Source organism: Ovis aries, chromosome 2 (assembly GCF_016772045.2).
Source record: "Ovis aries strain OAR_USU_Benz2616 breed Rambouillet chromosome 2, ARS-UI_Ramb_v3.0, whole genome shotgun sequence".
NCBI lineage: Eukaryota > Metazoa > Chordata > Mammalia > Artiodactyla > Bovidae > Ovis > Ovis aries.
This window is the reverse complement of record NC_056055.1, coordinates 203,279,280-203,298,727: the sequence shown is the minus strand read 5'-3', so window position 1 is coordinate 203,298,727 and position 19,448 is coordinate 203,279,280. Positions and strand designations below refer to the sequence as shown.

At 41.2% G+C, this 19,448-nt stretch overlaps 1 protein-coding gene across 1 annotated transcript; it reads right to left on the bottom strand.

Annotated features, from left to right (window-relative positions):
• Positions 1 to 28: 28 nt before the first annotated feature.
• On the bottom strand, positions 29 to 19,412 carry NIF3L1 (NGG1 interacting factor 3 like 1). The gene is made up of 7 exons (XM_012142189.4): positions 19,386 to 19,412; positions 15,843 to 16,303; positions 14,832 to 14,994; positions 12,310 to 12,436; positions 10,001 to 10,139; positions 8,093 to 8,176; positions 29 to 3,114 (listed from the first exon to the last, which is right to left on the bottom strand). The coding sequence occupies exons 2-7, from the start codon at positions 16,276 to 16,278 to the stop codon at positions 2,930 to 2,932; spliced, it is 1,134 nt and encodes a 377-aa protein (XP_011997579.1). The 5' UTR covers positions 16,279 to 16,303; positions 19,386 to 19,412; the 3' UTR covers positions 29 to 2,929.
• Positions 19,413 to 19,448: the final 36 nt, after the last annotated feature.

Genomic DNA, 19,448 nt, shown 5'->3' with positions numbered 1-19,448 from the left:
ACAGTCTGGAAAATTTGACAGCTGAAAGTAAGGAATCTTGAATGATACTTTATTTTTTCTTAAACTGCATAGGAAGAAAAAAATAACATAGGATGTGTTTGGGGGTATTATTTTTAGTTATTCAGAAGTGCAAGCAGGCTGAAAATGTATTACAGTCATATCATTCTTTATTTGGCAATAAGTGTGTCAATCATAAACAAACTGTTTGATTCATTAACCCCTCCTAAAACTCTACCCAAAGGGCTTAATCCACAACTGTCAATTCCGAGATCCTGTCTGCCTGCATGAGTCACAGGTCAAATCATACCACACCTTAAGTGTGCTGTAACCAAAAAAGGAGGGTTTGAGAGCTACTGGCCTCAGGCTATTTCTTCATCATCACCTTGGGCCATACCTTTCCTGCCTTCATTCCACCCTGCTGCTGCTGCTGCTGTCACTTCAGTTGTGTCCGACTCTGTGCGACCCCACAGACGGCAGCCCATCCGGCTCCCCCATCCCTAGGATTGTCCAGGCAAGAACTCTGGAGTCGGTTGCCATTTCCTTCTCCAATGCATGAAAGTGAAAAGTGAAAGTAAAGTCGCTCAGTCATGTCCAACTCTTAGCGACCCCATGGACTGCAGCCTACCAGGCTCCTCCGTCCATGGGATTTTCCAGGCAAGAGTACTGGAGTGGGGTGCCATTGCCTTCTCCCTGACAATATTGAATTAATTACTTGGGCTTTCTCAGTGGGCTCTGCTGTTTCTCTACTTAGTGCATGTGTTTAAGCTGTCCCCCGGAAGACCGTCCCTGTAAATGCTATGCCTGCCTTTTTCATAGTTAAGAGTTTACTGTCATCATTAACCAAATTCTGTCGTATCCTCTCCACATCTCTATGGGTCCAGCACACAGAAAGCAACCAATGAGTGAATGAATGAAGCCAATACCATTAAGATAGTCTCTCAAAGCTGCTATCTCATTCTCTCTGCTTTGACAAACTTGACCATCTCATAGCTTTCTAGTTCTTGGCTTCTGACACTTAGCTGTTCTCTCACCTTTCCTGGTGGCTCCTCCAACTTTTAATGGGGAGCATTTCATAAGGCTCACTCCTGTTGGCTATTTCTGTAGTGAATCAGTATTACAGGTGAACCACTGTATTCTTAAAAATTAAGAATAATTTTAAAGTTAGGATCCCAAATCCTCCAGGAGATAGAAGATGGGTAGGAAAAGTGGAGTGAAGTCGCTCAGTTGTGTCCGACTCTTAGCAACCTCATGGACTGCAGCCTACCAGGCTCCTCCGTCCATGGGATTTTCCAGGCAAGAGTACTGGAGTGGGGTGCCATTGCCTTTTCTGTGGGTACGAAAAGGATCCTACAAATATTAAATTCTATGCTTTCTCATTTTTAGACAATAGTATTTTAAGATTGCTTTTGCCATTACCATAGTAACATGCTCAGTTGTAGAAATTGGAAATAAATATAAAAGCATTAAAAAGAAAAGCCTCTCATCATACCACCCAGAAAAGATCACAGTTAAGACGGATTTATTTTCCCTTCAGGATTTCTTCCATACCTCTTATATCAGTCCTGCCATCAACATATTTGATTAAGATCCACTGCAATTAATACGCACATAGGCTCTGGAGCCAGACTGAGTTTATATCCTAACTCCATCACTTCCAAGCTACATGGCCTTGGGCAAGCTACATAACCTCTGTCTCAGTTGCCTCATTAGTTAAAATGGTTGTAACAATACCTATATACTTGCATATAAGGGATTGAAAGTGTTTATAGAGCACATAGTACAGTGCCTGGCACAAAACTAACACTGTACACGTATTCAACAGTATTATTTTTAAAGTTAAAAATCTTTAATGAAATGGTGAGTTACCTAAAAAGCAACAGTTACATGAATAATCCTGAATATTCATTGGAAGGACTGATGCTGAAACTGAAACTCCAGTACTTTGGCCACCTGATGCAAATAACTGACTCATTTGAAAAGACCCTGATGCTGGGAAAGATTGAGGGCAGGAAGAGAAGGGGACGACAGAGGATGAGATGGTTGGATGGTATCACCGACTCAATGGACATGAGTTTGAGTAAACTGCAGGAGTTGGTGATGGACAGGGAGGCCTGGCGTGCTGCAGTCCATGGGGTCACAAAGAGTCGGACAGGACTAAGCGACTGAACTGAACTGAACATGAATAATGATCATGTATATTTACAACAAAAAGCAGAACTCATCCTGAGGGACATCCATGTAGGTCCAGTGGTTAAGACTTCATACTTGCACTGTAGGAGGCACTAGTGTGATCCCTGGTCGAGGAACTAAGATCCCACATGCCACATGGGATGAGAAAACTGAGACAAAGGTTAAGTAGTTTGCTCAAGGCCAAAAAACAAAATCTCATCCTGATTCTGAAATTGAAGTGGGAGATCAGTGATCTAGGAACAGGAACAGAAAGACAGACCTTACCACCCTCCAAAGGTTACTACCTAGATATAGGTGAGCTAATATCAAGTTTTTAAAGTATACATATATAGACATACTTTTCTGAAAAGGTATATTTTTAAAATAACTAAGGACAGAGAGATCTAGAATGACACATCCCATCTATAACTGAGTTAAAGAGATGATTACTTGAGCTATTTCCCAAGAATGTTAAATAAACAGGTTTACTCCATATTTCCTAGAGTTTATAATGAATTTATATTCCACAGTATATTCTTTAATTTGTCCTTTATAATATTTATTCTTCAATGGTAATTACATTATAGTTTTTACCTTCTGAGCTACAGAACATCTGGAGAAGCAGACTAAGAAACCAGAAATGCTAATGTACCTTCTAAGATTCTTTTGGAAGGATACCAACCCCACTGATTCATGTTATGGATTCACACTGGGAGCCACCTGCTTTCTGTATTGTGTTATCTGGCTGTTCCTGCAGGCCTTATATCACATGAAGAGGGTCCCTGTCTGTTTCTGACAGGATAATATTAATCTTATTCTCCAAGTGAGCATCCAGCATATCTCGAAGATCAGAAAGAAAGCCTCGTTCAGTGTTGCTGTGTTCACAGAGGATGACACTTATTCCTTGGGAAGCAGCATCCAGAACATCATGGTGTGACATCTCACCTGCCAACAAAGGAAAGAGCAAATATTTAAATATTAGACACAGTCTAATAACTGTGGACTATGGTTCTGTGCTGAGCCACAACAGCAGAAATACCAAGTTTTCATCCTATATGAAGCAAATGTAATACAGCAAAACTTTACACATGAATTTAGAAAGTTATATGCATGTTTCTTACATGTCCTCCAATTTGAAAAGAGAGGCCATCCCACTGAGAATTCCAAATTGTTTCTCCTTGGTATATGCACACATCCAACAGTATCTAATACCACCAGAACTGACCTGTAGGAACACCCATTCAAAAGGTTTCCACAATAAAATAAACGACCACCGCTTACCTCCCAAAGACTTATTTACACTTTGTGAAACAAAGTGAAGTGTTAGTAGCTCAGTCATGTCTGACTCTCTGTATCCCCATGGACTCTAGCCTGCCAGGCTCCTCTGTCCATCGAATTCTCCAGGCAGGAATACTGGAGTGGGTTGCCATTTCCTTTTCCATGGGGTCTTCCCGACCCAGGAATCGAACCCAGATCTCCCACATTCTAGGCAGATTCTTTACCATCTGAGCCACCAGGGAAGCCCCTTATACTTTGTGAATAACAAAATTCTCAGCATCAACTGTAGTCTAATTCATAAGAATGAAATGAGCTTAAGGTTATTTCTAAATTAAAAACAAGATATCTTCCTTTGACTCAGGCAAAACGCCTAGAAATTCTGAAGTTACTGGTAGAAGAGGATCTCATCTTTTGTGGAAAGATTTTGGGAAAACTCAAAATGTTTTGAATTTTTAAAAAACACTTTGTGAATCTGATGTAGGAGCAAGAATATTTGGCTTTTCCATAAAAACCACAATTTTGAAATATACTTAAGACATAAACGCATTAAAAAAAGGTCTTAGGAAAAGAAAAAAAAAAAAAAAGGCCCTCAATTTCAATTCCTCACACTCTCCCCCAGTCAAATACACATTATTTCATTATGAAGTGTTAGTCACTCAGTCGTGTCCAACCCTTTGCGACTCCATGGACTGTAGCTTGCTAGGCTCCTCTGTCCATGGAATTGTCCAGGCAAGAACACTGAAGTGGGTAGCCATTCCCCTTCTCCAGGAGATGTTCCCAACTCAGGGATCAAACCCAGGTCTCCTGCATTACAGGCAGATACTTTAACATTTGAGATACCAGGGAAGCCCTCATTGTAAGGACTAGTTTCTACTCAAGTACCTTTTAAAATATCTTAATTTAAGTAATAGTAGAGAAAAAGTGAAAGGAGAAAAAGGCACTAAGCGGCCCAGTTAGAAGTCATGCTTTGGGAAAGACAAGTCTGGCTGTCTGGACTAGTATATAATTTGTATTTCCAAGGAGCAAGCTTGCCATCTACTGGTCTTCCTAGGATACTACCCTTTATGACCTAATATGTAAAGCTCAAAGGAAGGGTGATGAAAATGGTCTTTTGGCTGGGGTTTCCTATCTCTGAAGCGATATTCAAAGTGATGCCTCACAGATTACAGACATCTAAAGTAAGCTAGATAAGACATTTTCTGTTTCCCCAACTAACCATATAAGAAGGACATTTTAACATTTTGGAACTGTGTGAGTTTATCTCATGTATATACTGCTTTGTGATACAAAAACTAATTTTAAAAAGTCATTATTTATGGAAAACAATCAGACATTCCAAACTGAGAGATATACAAAAAAAGCAAATGGCCTATGCTCTTCAAAAATGCCAATGCTCTAAAAACAAAGTTGAGAACTAGAACAGATGCAGTGTGTGATCAAGAATTGAGCATCACAACATCACTCATTATCAGAGAAATGCAAATCAAAACCACAGTGAGGTACCATTTCACGCCAGTCAGAATGGCTGCTATCCAAAAGTCTACAAGCAATAAATGCTGGAAAGGGTGTGCAGAAATGGGAACCCTCTTACACTGTTGGTGAGAATGCAAACTAGTACAGCCACTGTGGAGAACAGTGTGGAGATTCCTTAAAAAACTGGAAATAGAACTGCCTTATGACCCAGCAATCCCACTGCTGGGCATACATACCGAGGAAACCAGAACTGAAAGAGACACGTGTACCCCAATGTTCATCGCAGCACTGTTTATAATAGCCAGGACATGGAAGCAACCTAGATGTCCATCAGCAGATGAATGGATAAGAAAGCTGTGGTACATATACACAATGGAGTATTACTCAGCCATTAAAAAGAATACATTTGAGTCAGTTCTAATGAGGTGGATGAAATTGGAGCCTATAATACAGAGTGAAGTAAGCCAGAAAGAAAAATACCAATACAGTATACTAACACATATATATGGAATTTAGGAAGATGGTAACGATAACCCTGTATGAGAGACAGCAAAAGAAACACAGATGTACCGAACAGTCTTTTGGACTCTGTGGGAGAGGGAGAGGGTGGGATGATTTGGGAGAATGGCACTGAAACATGTATATTATCATATGTGAAATGAATCGCCAGTCCAGGTTTGATACAGGATACAGGATGCTCGGGGCTGGTGCACTGGGATGACCCAGAGGGATGAGATGGGGAGAGAAGAGGGAGGGGGGTTCAGGATGGGAACACATGTACACCCGTGGCTGATTCATGTCAATGTATGGCAAAACCAATACAATATTGTAAAGTAATTAGCCTCCAATTAAAATAAATAAATTTATATTTTTAAAAAAGAATTGGGCATCAATCTGAACAAGAAATACTATAAATTTTGATCAATTAACAATGTTAAATTCCTGAATTTGGTCATTATAACATGGTCATATAAGGGAATGTCCTTGCTCCTAGGAGATATAATGCTGAGGTATTTGAAGGTAAAATCTTATCTGTAAAATCTCATCTTATCTGTAATTTATTTATAAATGGTTTGGGAGAAAACATAAATACATATTAGGTTGGTGCAAAAGTAACTGTGGTTGGTACAAAAGTAATTGAGATTCAAAAGTAATTGTTGGTGCAAAAGTAACAGTAACTCAGGTTGATGAAAAAGTAATTGAGGTTCAAAAGTAACTGCAGTTGGTGTAAAAATAATTGAGGTTGGTGTGAAAGTCAACCACAATTACTTTTGCACCAACCTAATACTTATGCATACACAAATATATACACACATATATGATGTTATAGACAGAATGTACAAATGTGGCAAAGAACAGCCATCAGTAATGTAGGTGGGGCTTCCCTGGTGGCTCAGAGGTTAAAGCATCTGCCTGCAATGCGGGAGACCTGGATTCAATCCCTGGTTCGGGAGGATCCTCTGGAGAAGGAAACGGCAATCCACTTCAGTATTCTTGCCTGGAGAATCCCATGGATGGAGGAGCCTGGCTGGCTACAGTCTACGGGGTCGCAAAGAGTTGGACACGACTGAGTGACTTCACTTTCACTTTCAATGTAGGTGAAGAGTATATAAGAGTTGATTATACTATTCTCACTGCAACTTTTCTATAGGTCTAAAATTCCTTCAAAGTAAAATGCTAAATTTTAAAATAGAAACATCATGTTATAACATGTTAAACTGTCTATACACTGAAAGTTTACTTCCATCTGGTATAAATTTGAGGGCTTATAAAAATCTTAAATTTTAGGTGACCTAGACAGGAAGGAAATCTAAAAAAGAGTGAATATACATATAACTGATTCATTTTGCTGTACATCAGAAACTAATACAACATTATAAAGCACTATACTCCAATAAAAATTAAATAAATAGCTGCCCCCCCCCAAATAAAACCCTTGCTTCTTTAGAAGGAAGGAAAAGAAAACAGACAATGGTCATATACACTTTTAATTGGTTCAAAGCAATACATCAGGCTTACTAAGATGCTGCACCTATTCTCAGAGACATGACATCATTTCGAGTGCAGCAGCCTTTGTAAGGGAGGATGCTAGATGATAAGGCACGGGCGTATGGTGGCAGGAGAGGTCTAGTAACGCCAAAGGGATGGCCATTGAGTCTAGTTTTAGAAGTGGGTAAAGTAATCTTAAGCCCCTGTCTCCTAACCCTCAAGAGGCCCAGAGGTAGAAATGCAGCTGGTAACAGCAGCGTTCAAAGTGCCTCCAACTCCCTTGGAGGAACAATGGGCCCTGTTATCAATTAGGTATTAACCACAAGGACAGAGTACAGAGCCTGGGAGTCAAACAATTTCTGTCCAAAAGAAGTGCATATTGTAGATTAAGAAAAAAGTGACAGGAATTGGGAGAGGAAGGTATGATCATCAGGGGCAGGAGCCGGACACTGTCAAGAAAATGCTTCTCAGGGGAGGCATCTTTGAGCTTATCACTAGAAGTATACGAAAGGAGCAAAGCAAAGACATCCTAGCCAGGGAAAACAGCATGAGCCAAGACTGCATGAAAGAGGACGTGGGACGTTCGGCTTCACCAGGGCACATGGAGGACATCGCTGATGGGTTTTCAGCCATGATAATATTATACACCGTCACATCCGTACTTCTGAAAGTTAGTTCTGGGGGAGCGTGTGGAAGATTAAGATTAGAGGCTTAATGAAGTCCTTTAGCTAGGGGATGTCTGGACGGAGATAAAGGTACAATTAGAAAGATTTTGGAGCTAGAACTGAAAGAAAGTGATCACTGCCTTCAGGGCCGAGTAAGAGGAACGATCTTCTACCTAAGGCAACAGGTAAAAAGCGTCCCAGTAACTTACGTGAAATCTGAGAGAAATCATGTTTAGGACCAGAATAGGTTAAATAAATGCTGAACATCACTTTTTAGATAATCTAATTATTAGATGATTTTTTTTCCTTCCACAAAGTATGTGGTATGTCCCCAATTTTGACATAGTTCTTTATCTAGTTCAGCTTCAAAAAACATTTATTAGATCCATCTGTATGTTAGATGCTGTCCTAAAATCTGCTAATTTTTACCTTGTAAAAGACGAACAAAAGTAGGGGAGGGATACACAAGAAAAGGGTATCAAGAAAAGGGTACAAGAAAGGTCCAAAGGCTGTCCTACCTGTGAGATAAAGGTCGGCATCTGTTCCCTGCAGGACGCTGCTCCCAGAACCAGCGCAGAGAGCCACGACTTTGACTGGGGACTCTTCATGATAAAGAAAACAAGAGACCAACACTTTTCAATTCCCCTTCATATTAATATTACAATCTGTACCAAGAATCCGATACGTAATACAGATCTCTCTCTCAGTCTTATCAACGGTATGTGAATTTTGTGTAAAAAGTTTCAAAAAATAATAAAACATGTCTTCATATAGGCAAACAGACTATTCCTTGGTATTACAGAGCTAACCTAAAGCAAGATTATTACTCCTTTAGAATCTCGCTGTTGCGCAAGCCCACATAAGGCACCTCTGAATAGTATTTACCACTATTAGCACTAGGCTTTAGGGTTTACCACAGTGCTGCTCAATTAATTACCTGGTCTCCAGGTAACAGTAAGAGGTAGGCATGTTTGTCTCTGTCCCCAGGTAAGGAAGCTAAGGAACTAAACAGGCTAGTCAGAGGATGCTATGTAATGGAGTTGACACATATCTTTTTTTTAACTTTTGATTTTATATTGGATTATAGTTGATATATAGAAAACGAACTTATAATTACCAGTGGGGAAGTAAGGAGAAGGGATAGTTAGGGAATGACATGGACATACTGCTATATTTAAAATGGATGACCAACCAGGACCCACTATTTAGCATAGGCAACTCTGCTCAATATTATGTAACAACCTAAATGGGAAAAGAATTTGAAAAAGAATAGATGTATGTATAACTCAATCACTTTGCTGTATACCTAAAACTAATACAACATTGTTAATTGACATTTTTTTTTAATATGGTATTTTCCTAAAAGAGCATCCTCTGGAGAGTGAAATACAGAAACTTTCAAGCCAAAATCCAACAAGTGTTGAGTACTCAGATTCCTAGAATGGACACTTCATTAGTTGCATTTCAAAAAAGGGGCAATGGAGCTGGTCAGAAGTCTTATTCCATCTCTGCCACCCACCTTCTTTGGAAATGAGCACTCATGAGTTGTTTGATTCAACTGTGGATTTTGGTTAAGTCGGTTACCTCAATTTTTTTCACCCATACAACAGGGAAAATAATACTTCCGAGACATCTAAGAATAGCTGGCACTTACTGCACTTGACGTGGGCAGCCACATGAATTATACCACCACCGCCACATCTGTCAGAGCCATGCAGCAGACATGACTGCTGCATGGACCCACGGCATCAGACTCCACACTCGTAACAACCGCACTCCACCTGTTGCCTTCGCAGTGGACACACACACACTTAGCACACTCTGAAGAGTCCTGGGCTCACTGCAGGGGCCCAATAATGTTCTGCTCGTTCCTTCTGTTCCCCAAAGTGCAGGAGAAAGCCAAGAGAGAAGGCAGTGGCTACAAAACTCAGAAACCGCAGTCAATTACATCACTGAGCATAGCAGTACCTCACTATAAATTATCACCAGTATTGTAAAACTTAAGACATGCATTGTAATTGGAGCAATCACGATTTCTAGCTTTCTTCCTGGAATGGGGTAGGACTGCACTTGATGCTCTTCCTGGGTTGACTGACTCTGAACAATCTGTTGAACAGAATATGTATCATTTCTAGACTACAATGTTTACCCGCAGTTTAAGACTCTCCCTCTTCAAGACCTGTCTACAATGAGCAGAGTCCCCTGCTGATTTGAGATGGACCTGGAGTGTGAATGAGAAATAAATCTTGTTTAGGCCGATGGGATGTATACCACAGCATAACCTTGTACACTCTGACCGATAAAGTAAACCAGTCAAATTCTGTGAGCTGCTAACACATTTCTATCATATTGATATAGCCAAAAGTTTCCATTTTTGCCCAATATTATCAGTAGGTATGCTGGATAAATATAGAAGACATACTTACCTAAGGTCTTCCCTGTTCCAAGAGCAAGGCGAACATGAGATAGTTTCAGGTGGCTTTTGATTCGCTCAATCATGGTTTCCAAGGAGACAGACTCATCCAGTGTGCATAACCGTCCCATCCCAGTACAGAGAAGGAGAGGCTATAGAGAAACAGAAATTAGGAAAACTGGACATCATTAGTCCTAGAAAACAATTCCATAGAGCAAGGAGCAAATACCGAGATCAATAAAACAAGGGCACTATGAGCTTGCTATAAAACTAGCTCCAGGGCTTTCCCGGTGGTTCAGTGGTAAAGAATCTGCCTGCCAATGCAGGAGACACAGATTCGATCCCTGATCTGGAAAGATCCCACATGCTGCAGGGCAGCTAAGCTCATGCACCGCAACTATTAAGCTTGTGCTCTGGAACCCGGGGGTTGAAAAACTACTGAAGTCCCTGGGCCCTAGAGCCCGTGCTCTGCAAGGGGAGAAGCTGCCACCATGAGATCCCCATGCATAGCAACTAGAGAGTAGCTCCCACACAGCAATGAAGACCCAGCACAGCCAAAAATAAATAAATAGATAAAAATTTTTTTTAAGTAGCTCCAAGCTAAAAGTTAGGAATGCAAACCTGACAAAAACATTCTCTGACTTCTAGGAGCTCAGTCTCCTGAGAAGGTAGTCTTCTCTTCTTTTTCTATTTTTTTTTTGGCTGAGTGGCATGTGGGATCTTAGTTCGCTGTCCAGGGATCGAACCTCTGCCCCTTGCATTGGAAACACGGAGTCTTAACCAGTGGACCACCAGGGAAGTCCAAGGTGGGTACTATTTTTTTATGGGATCACAAAAGAGTGACAAAATAGATGAGTTGTGATGGCGGGGGCGGGGGGTGGGGCGGCGGGGAAGGTGGATACTTGAAGTAAGGGGAGTAAAATAAGCTTCTACAAGGACTTGGGTCTTGAAGACAAACCAGAAAGGAGTTAAGAAAGGAGAGATGTCAAGTGCAGGGTGGTGGGTTAGAGATATGGTGAGATGTGGTGAGGCATTCTATTTTTTTTCTTTTTTCCTTTTTATTTATTTATTGAGGCATTCTAAACAGAGAGAACATGTACAAAGGTGCCAAGGTATGAGAGAGCACACAGGGCAGATCTAAAAGCAGACAGTATAGCCGGTATGCAGAGCAAGGCATGGGGAGGGAGCAGAAGCTGGCGACAGGGGTCCTCGCTGGTCATGAAGGGCTACACACTCTAAGCCGAACAGCCTGGACTATCTCCTGGAGGTGCCTGCTCAGGAGTTTACTGCATCTTATATCCCAAGGGAGGGAACATGAGCGTTTCAACTACTGTGGTGGCAAAGCAAACAGAGAGGAGAAACATCTTGTACATTTAGGGACAGAATCAGCAGGGCTTGGATGTACGGGAGAAAGGGAGGGTTATGCAAACCTGCAAATAAAACAACTCTTAGGGTCACCGATAACACAGAAAAAAACTTGTATTTAAAACCATGGTATGTGGATAAGGTCAGTTTTTGTATATACTGGATTTTAAATACTTGTGAGATCTGTAAGTGGAAAATGTTCAGAAAGTGGCTGGAAATACAGTTTGGTTTTTTTTTTTAATTTTATCTTTTACCTTAAGAAAGCATCCTGAGACAGGAAGTAAAGACATAGGGATCACCACATGTCAAGTTAAAGGAAGGAATAAAATGGTCCAGGCAGAGGGTATAAAATAAGAGACTGAATCTGTAACTGAGTCTCTCATCATGAAGAAGTACCATCATGGTCTGAATGTTTCCGGCCCCCTCAAATTCACAGGATGAAATCCTAACCTATAGATTAGGAGGTGTAGCCTTTGGGAGGTACTTTCAGATCATGAGGTTGGAACCCACACAACTGGGATTAGTGCTTTAGAAAAGAGGCTCCAGAGAGATCCCAAGTCCCTTCACTGTGTGAAGACACAGAGAGAAGGCACCATCTTTGAAGCATGTAGTGAGCTCCCGTCAGGCAACACTCAGAGTCTGCCAGCGCCACGATTTTGGACTTTGCTTCCTCCTTAACTGTTAAAAATAAATTACTGTTGTTTGTAAGCTATCCAGTCTATAGTATTCTGTTATAGAAGTCCAAACATGTTATGGCAGCCTGAATGGACTAAGATATCTACATTTTTGTATTCCTGAACCATCTCCCTTTTTCAATAAACTTTCCAGGGCCCAACATGCTTTCATCACCACTGTGTGCTTCTGCTCTAGGCAATAGTTAATAATCTGTTGAACTAACACTTTACATATGAATTTGTCAAACAAAACTGCACTGTAACATAAGATATCTTTTATTACCTTCTCTAGTGACAGAATTTCAGTCTTCTGATAAAACTGCCTATGCTGGGAAAGAAAAGCCACCACCTGCATCAAAGCTTGCTGAGTACAATTCAGACTGAGCCGTGTTTGTTCTTCATCATCAGCCCTGGAAAAAAAAGTCACTTGGTTTAGGATAAACATAAACAAATCAATATAAATTTAAAATATATATGTATATATAAATTTATGTACTCAAAATAATCCATAGTTTACAACCTCCTGTAATAGGAGATTAGATTTATATGGACTTTAGGATTTAATTCCAAACCATTTTCTAGAATAGTGTTTCTCAAACTTTAGCATGCATCAAAATCATCTCATGGCCTTATTAAAACAGACTGTTGGGCCGTACCCTCAGAGTTTCTGATTTAGTAGGTCTGAGTGGGGGCTGAGAATTTATCTAACAAGTTCCAGGTGACACTGATGTGCTGGTCCAAGGACCTCACTTTGAAACCTCTGTTGTAGAACTGTTCTTAGTCCTGGTCGTGCATTAGAAATCTCCTGCTGGCTTCTTAAAATAACAGCTGCTGGACTCTTCTATAGACTCAGTGAAACAGAACCTCTATGAATGGGGCTGGGGCAAACAAGTGTTTTAAAGCCCTAGAAAAGTTAATTTTCAAACATCATTGAATACAAGAATTTCCCAGACAGACTCTCAGGCAAATCCCATTCTAATTACACAGATCTAGGATAAAGCAAAAAAATCTGCATTTGTCTTTGTTTATTTTTAATTGAAGGATAATTCTGCTATAATCTTGCATTGGTTTCTGCCATACAACAACGTGATGCATTTTTCAAAAGCACCCATTATGCTTATGATTCAGAGGGTCCCTGAATCACCCTTTAAAAAGCAATACCCTTAGGAATTCCTTGGCCATCCAGTGGTTAGGACTAGGTGCTTTTATTGCCAGGGCCTGGGTTCACTCCTTGGTCAGTGAACTAAGATCCTAAAAGCCACGGGGCACGGCCAAAAAAAAATTTAAAAAGGAACATTTGAGAGCCTCTCCAAAAAAACTAGCATCAAGAAAGTTTTGTATTTAATCATAAACTCTAAATATAATCACAGAATTTGAGAACTAAAAGATACCTTACAAGATAATGTGGAAGCATAATTTTAACACTGGAACCATCTGCAGAGATTTGAAAAGAAGAAGCAAAAACAATGCCTGGTCCCCAGTCTAATTGTTAAGTCCCAGATACTCCTGTAATATGGAGAAACTGGAACCAAACTAAATGTGTATCAGTTCTTTAAAAGGTCCACCAGTTAGGAAGCAAAATGCTTCAAGAAATTATAGTACATTCATAATAAGAAATCTACATGGAAAGATTACTATGACAAGTAAACAGCATACCATTTAATTAAAAAAAAAAAATGACTAAAACAAAACTATACATTCCTTCATGTCCCTATACATGTTTGGAAAGATACTTCTCTGAAAACAAAAGAAAAGACAACTCGAGTTGAAGATCTTGGGACTGAGTAGAAGGGACAAGGAGGACTGTGGTATTGTTTGAAGTTTCCATGCTCTATTTGTATAATTTTAATTTCAGTATTTACACAGTGTTTCAGAATGGTAAAAGATATCTATGACCGAAATCTATGCAAAATCTTATAAATAATTTTCCTTAAGGATCTTGAAATCCCTCAATACTATTAAAGGATATTTACTATGGCTTTAGTATAATGTATCTACACGTAAAAACCACTCACCAAAGAGTCATTCTTAGTGTAGCTTATATGGATTTCCATTTTAGCTTTGCACAGTGGCAGTTGAGATTTACCCAAGGCATGATTACTGCTAACAGATTTCCATTTTATTAAAAGGTCACTATATTTATCTTTGATTTTTTTATAATTATTAAGTCCTAGCTCTGCATAATGTGTCTTTTACAATGCTTTAGTAGGCAACCCACTCCAGTGTTCTTGCCTGGAGAATCCCAGGGACAGGGGAGCCTGGTGGGCTGCCATCTATGGGGTCACACAGAGTCGGACACAACTGCAGTGACTTAGCAGCAGCAGGGTAAATTAGTCCCAACATTTTTTGGTATCTCAGACCTAATTAAATAAATGATTGGCATATCTGAGAGGCATTTTAACGTATTTTTTCCCTTTCAAGTGTTTGGGAATCATCATTTGCTGGGAACTGATAAAAGTAAACCTATATTATCAGTATATCACTAGGGTTTATCCACATACCCTAAAGTAAAAATACCTTTCAACACTGTCAGGAGGATTAGAAACACTGTAAGATGTGTGGTTTAGTCCTTCCTGCATAGAAAATAGTCAACAAGCGTTATCATTTTTATTGTATTGAAAAGATCCCATAGTTTTCCTCCTCAGGGACCCATATGCAAATGAGAAGAATGCTGTTTTGTAAACCTACCAGAGGAAAATGATGCCACTTGAGGAAAATGATTTGTTGTAAACTTAAATAGCAGGGTTATAGAATTTGTAAGAAAGATTCTTAATATATACACAAAAAGAGGAAAATATATTGTACCTAGCAGAAAAAGAAGTCACAGATACACCTGCAATTTCTTTCAGTGCGGAAACGACTTTGTCCAGGTCTTGGGTATGGGTAACACTGAATTCTACTCTGTGAGTTCCCTCTGTGGGGTAGTCAGGAGCTTTGGAAGGATGGATGGGCCTGGAGGTGCAAACACCTAGAAAAAAAATTGTCAGGAGTTAAAAGAGATTTTGTGGGTTTTTTTTTTTAAATTAAAAACTACTACTGTAAGAAATGAGTATTCTTTAAAGGATTCATTCTTAGATGCTTCTATAATAAACACACACAACATGGTCCTTACATATACACCCAATAGTCCCCATAACCTAAGGATTTTGTATTGTCATACAGAATCATATTTCTTTTCAGAACTATTTTCCAGAAGACTCTTAAATATCACAGAAAGTTGGACAAGATTGACTCATGAATTTCTGATGACATATAGAATTGAGACTGCTTACTAAATTTACTTGTGTAAACTATGATTCAGGTCACAAAGCTCATAATCCACTTGACCACACTAATCCAGATTATATCATCACAGAAGCTTCAGCCCAGCACAAGGAAACTAAAAAGGCTTACCAAAAATAAAGCTAAAAGCACATACAGTGAATTCTCTCATTGTGCTGGGCATAAGGACTAATCCAGTGAAACTATCTGCCTGATATATGAAGTATATTCTGGAGAGGCCTGAGCTTTCGATTCAATTCAACAGGCTTTTCTGGAGTGCCTGAGTGCTAGGCACTGTGCCACTTGAGTAAGGAATCTCAAAGCTCAGCCAAAAATGAAGATTTCCCATGTGGTCTTTATTCAATAAGAATAAAATTTCATTTTCAAATATAATTTAATTGTCAGGTTTCAGCAAGGTTATTTTAAAAATACATAAAAACAGAATAATGGTTCCCATCCCTAAAGAGGTCAAAACACTATTGAAAAGACATTCTATAAAATTTCAAAGCACTGACAGGGAAAAAACTAGATAGGAAAGAACAAGAGGCTTCTCACCAAGCCCTTTAGCCAGCCAGCTGTTGACTCCCTGAGGAGCAGCGTCATAGGCGGTGTGAGGAGAGTAGATCCCAACTCTGTGCTCCAGTGCCCGGATTACCAGGCGCTCCTTCCATGTCTTCCAGGTGATGCGCTTCATGGGTCGGAAAATAGGCGGATGGTAGGAGAGGATGAGATCCGCCTTCTTCTGCAGCGCCTCCTCCATCACTTCCTCTGTCAAGTCATTGGTCAGGAAGAGCGTGTTTACCGTGTGTGGTGGGCTCGGTTCCACCAGTAATCCAACATTGTCCCAGCTCTCAGCAAATGAGAGGGATGCAAAGTCGTTCAAGGAGCAAAGGAGAGCCTTCAGATCCATGAAGGAACGGGAAGAGCTGTAGATCCGGGAATGGACCAGGCGGGCTGTCGTGGCGATCAGGAGTACACGAGATGACAACATGCAGAAGTCAGGCAGAACTGAGTATCTGAAGTCAAACACAGACTATGGAGGACGTGTACACTTCACAGACTCAAACCTTCTTAGACAGCAAAGTATATGAGCAAAAGAGCTGTAGTGTTACACTAAAAAAGACCCAAACGTGATGGCATGCATACTCAGTTGCTTCAAACCTAGGTCTCCCGCATTGCAGGCAGATTCTTTACCAGCTGAGCCACAGCGGAAGCCCAAGAATACTGGAGTGGGTAGCCTATCCCTTCTCCAGCGGATCTTCCTGACCTAGGAATCGAACCAGGGTCTCCTGCATTGCAGGCAGATTCTTTACCAACTGAGCTATCAGGGAAGCCCACTCAGCTGCTTCAGTAGTGTCCAACTCTTTGAAACCCACTAGACTACAGCTGGCTAGGCTCCTCAGTCCATGGGATTCTCTGGGCAAGAATATTGGAATGGGTTGCCATGCCCTCCTCCAGGGCTTCTTTCTGACCCAGGGATCAAACCCACGTCTCTTGCGTCTCCTGCGATGCAGGCAAATTCTTTACTGCTGAGCCAGCAGGGAAGCCATACGTAAGTTCAAATATTGGCTCTATCATTTACCGGCATGGTATCACAGGTTAAGTCACTTAAGCGCTCTGAGCTTGTTCTCTCATCTACAAAACAGAGATACTATAACTTACTTCAAGGTCAATAAATGGATTAATATGTTTAAGTCACCTTGCACAAGCCTGGAGTGTGTGTATGTGTGTGTGTGTGTGTGTGTTGGTCAGTTGTGTCTGACCCTTTGCAACCCTATGGGCTGTAGCCCACCACACTCTTCTTTCCATGGAATTCTCCAGGCAAGAATACTGGAGTGGGTAGCCATTCCCTTCTCCAGTGCACAAGCCTGGTACATAACACACAATTACATTCATCCCCTCCTCCCTGTCCCCCCCACACCCTTTGTTCTTAGTCTTCTCACCCTTACTTCAACCATCCTTCTCCATTTCTCTAGATATTACACTTCCTTCCAAGACCACTTCGACTTTCTAAATAAAGCTTTTCTTGACAAACTTTCTCTTTCAGTGTCTCCCCTTTTGCTCCAGACATTCTCTTAATTAATGTTATATTCCTGTTTGTCTCCCCTAAAGCTACCAGAGAATAGGAACTATCTTTTCTGTATCTCAGTATCTCCAATATGGGCCAGCACTAAATGCTTACTATACAGTTTCCCTTCCCCTATGATAGCAGAATTTGGAGTTAGGGTGGTATATACTAACATTAAAAAGTGCTTTATCAGAGAGTTCCCTAGTGGCCTGGTTGTTAGGATTCCAGCTTTCACTGCTGTGGCTCGGGTTCGATCCCTGGTTGGAGAACTGAAATCTCTCAAGCTGTGGGGCATGGCCAAAAAAAAAGGTGCTTTATCAAGAAAAAGTAATGATACCATACATAAAAAATTAAGTGGTTTATCAGTAGCCAGAACCATGAGATGCAGAAGTGGGTCACTGTGAATGGGCAAGGTCAAGGCAGGAAAGGGGCAGGAGACGCTGCCCCTGAACAAACACCTTGGTGCCATACAAAGGCCAGAATCAAGAGGTGGGTGAGGTGAAGATGTAGGGTACTCTGTTAGCAGAGTCAAAGCCTTCTATACATCTGTATCCAATATAAAAGATAACACTGTTAGCTCAATTCTTAAATTGAGTATCTATGAAAATTTTTTTGAAGAAAAGCATTTCATGGTATGCAAATTAGCAAGAAAGCAGTCAACTGTAAATTTTAATTGGAATACTTGTAACTCGTTAACCACGGAAACAATTTTTTAAACTTTTCAGTTCAGTTCAGTAGCTCAGTCCTGTCCAACTCTTTGCGACCCCATGAATCGCAGCACACCAGGCCTCCCTGTCCATCACCAACTCCCGGAGTTCACTCAGACTCACGTCCATCAAGTCAGTGATGCCATCAAACCATCTCATCCTCTGTCGTCCCCTTCTCCTCCTGCCCCCAATCCCTCCCAGCATCAGAGTCTTTTCCAATGAGTCAACTCTTCGCATGAGGTGGCCAAAGTACTGGAGTTTCAGCTTTGGCATCATTCCTTCCAAACAAATACACAAAAAATATTTAATATTTAATGCACTTATTCAAAATATGGTTTGGAGTGATGCAGAACCTCCACAAACCCTTGAACTGGGGTCTTGGAAGATCTTCTAAGAGTCCTTATACCACTTGCTGGCTTCCCTGGTAGCTTAGCTGGTAAAGAATCCGCCTGCAATGCCAGAGAATGCAGGAGAGCTGGGTTCGACCCCTGGTTGGGTACATCCCCTGGAGGAGGGCATGGCAGCCCACTTCAGTATTTGCGCCTGGAGAATCCCCATGGATAGAGGAGACTGGTGGGCTACAGGCCATGGGGCCACAAAGAGTCGGACACGACTTAGGCACTAAGCACCACAGCACATACTACTTCCAATTTCCAGATTCCAGGTCCTGATACTAATTACTCCGCTCTACAGACGCTTCTAAAATGTAGCAAGGGCTAAAGTGAAGCTCTAGTGGTCTACCACGGCGGTGTTGATCTATTTACTGTTAAATTTATAGGACTTAAAGGTAACAAAACACTCCCCATTCACAACGAAGCTGCGTAGCTTGAAGCCACAATTAACAAGAATGGAAGCCGGCCCAGCATGGTGAAGACATGACTTCACCATGTCTTTTTACAGACTCTAAAACCAGCCTGACTCCCAGAGCCAAAGGTGTTTGCGGTTTCCACCTCTGAAGGATAGAAATAACAGTTTCCAGCTCACAGTGTTCTTGCAAGATTTAACCGTAACGCTGGGGAAAAGTGCCTGGCCTAGAGTCAGCGCTGTTTAAGTATCATTAGCAGGGCCACTTCACAGCCTGCAAACTGCGCCCCCCTTTTTTCAGTCCCACTTCAGACGTTTTCCAGGACAATGAAGAGAGCAGGTGGCAAGGTCGTTAACCTGAGAGTCAGGGCCCCGGCCCCTCTAGAGCCCTATCCTATCTCGAGGCAACCCGGTTTTCTGCGCCTATCTCTGCCCTGTGGCTATCAGGGTGCTTGCTGCCACAGCCCGCCACCGAAGGCTCAGCTACCCAGGCCGGAATCTGATTCTCCCAAGACTCACCAGTCCCGGGACTCCGCGAGTGCTACTTCCGGTCCTGCGCGGAACTTCCTGGTGTTGTGAAAG

Coding starts and splice junctions, on each gene's coding strand:
- NIF3L1 (XM_012142189.4), bottom strand. CDS start 16,278: ATGTTGTCATCTCGTGTACTCCTGATCGCCACGACAGCCCGCCTGGTC. Junction 14,995..15,842: donor CTGGCTGGCTAAAGGGCTTG/GTGAGAAGCCTC, acceptor TTTTTTTTCTAG/GTGTTTGCACCTCCAGGCCC. Junction 3,115..8,092: donor TGCCGACCTTTATCTCACAG/GTAGGACAGCCT, acceptor CTTTGTTGGCAG/GTGAGATGTCACACCATGAT.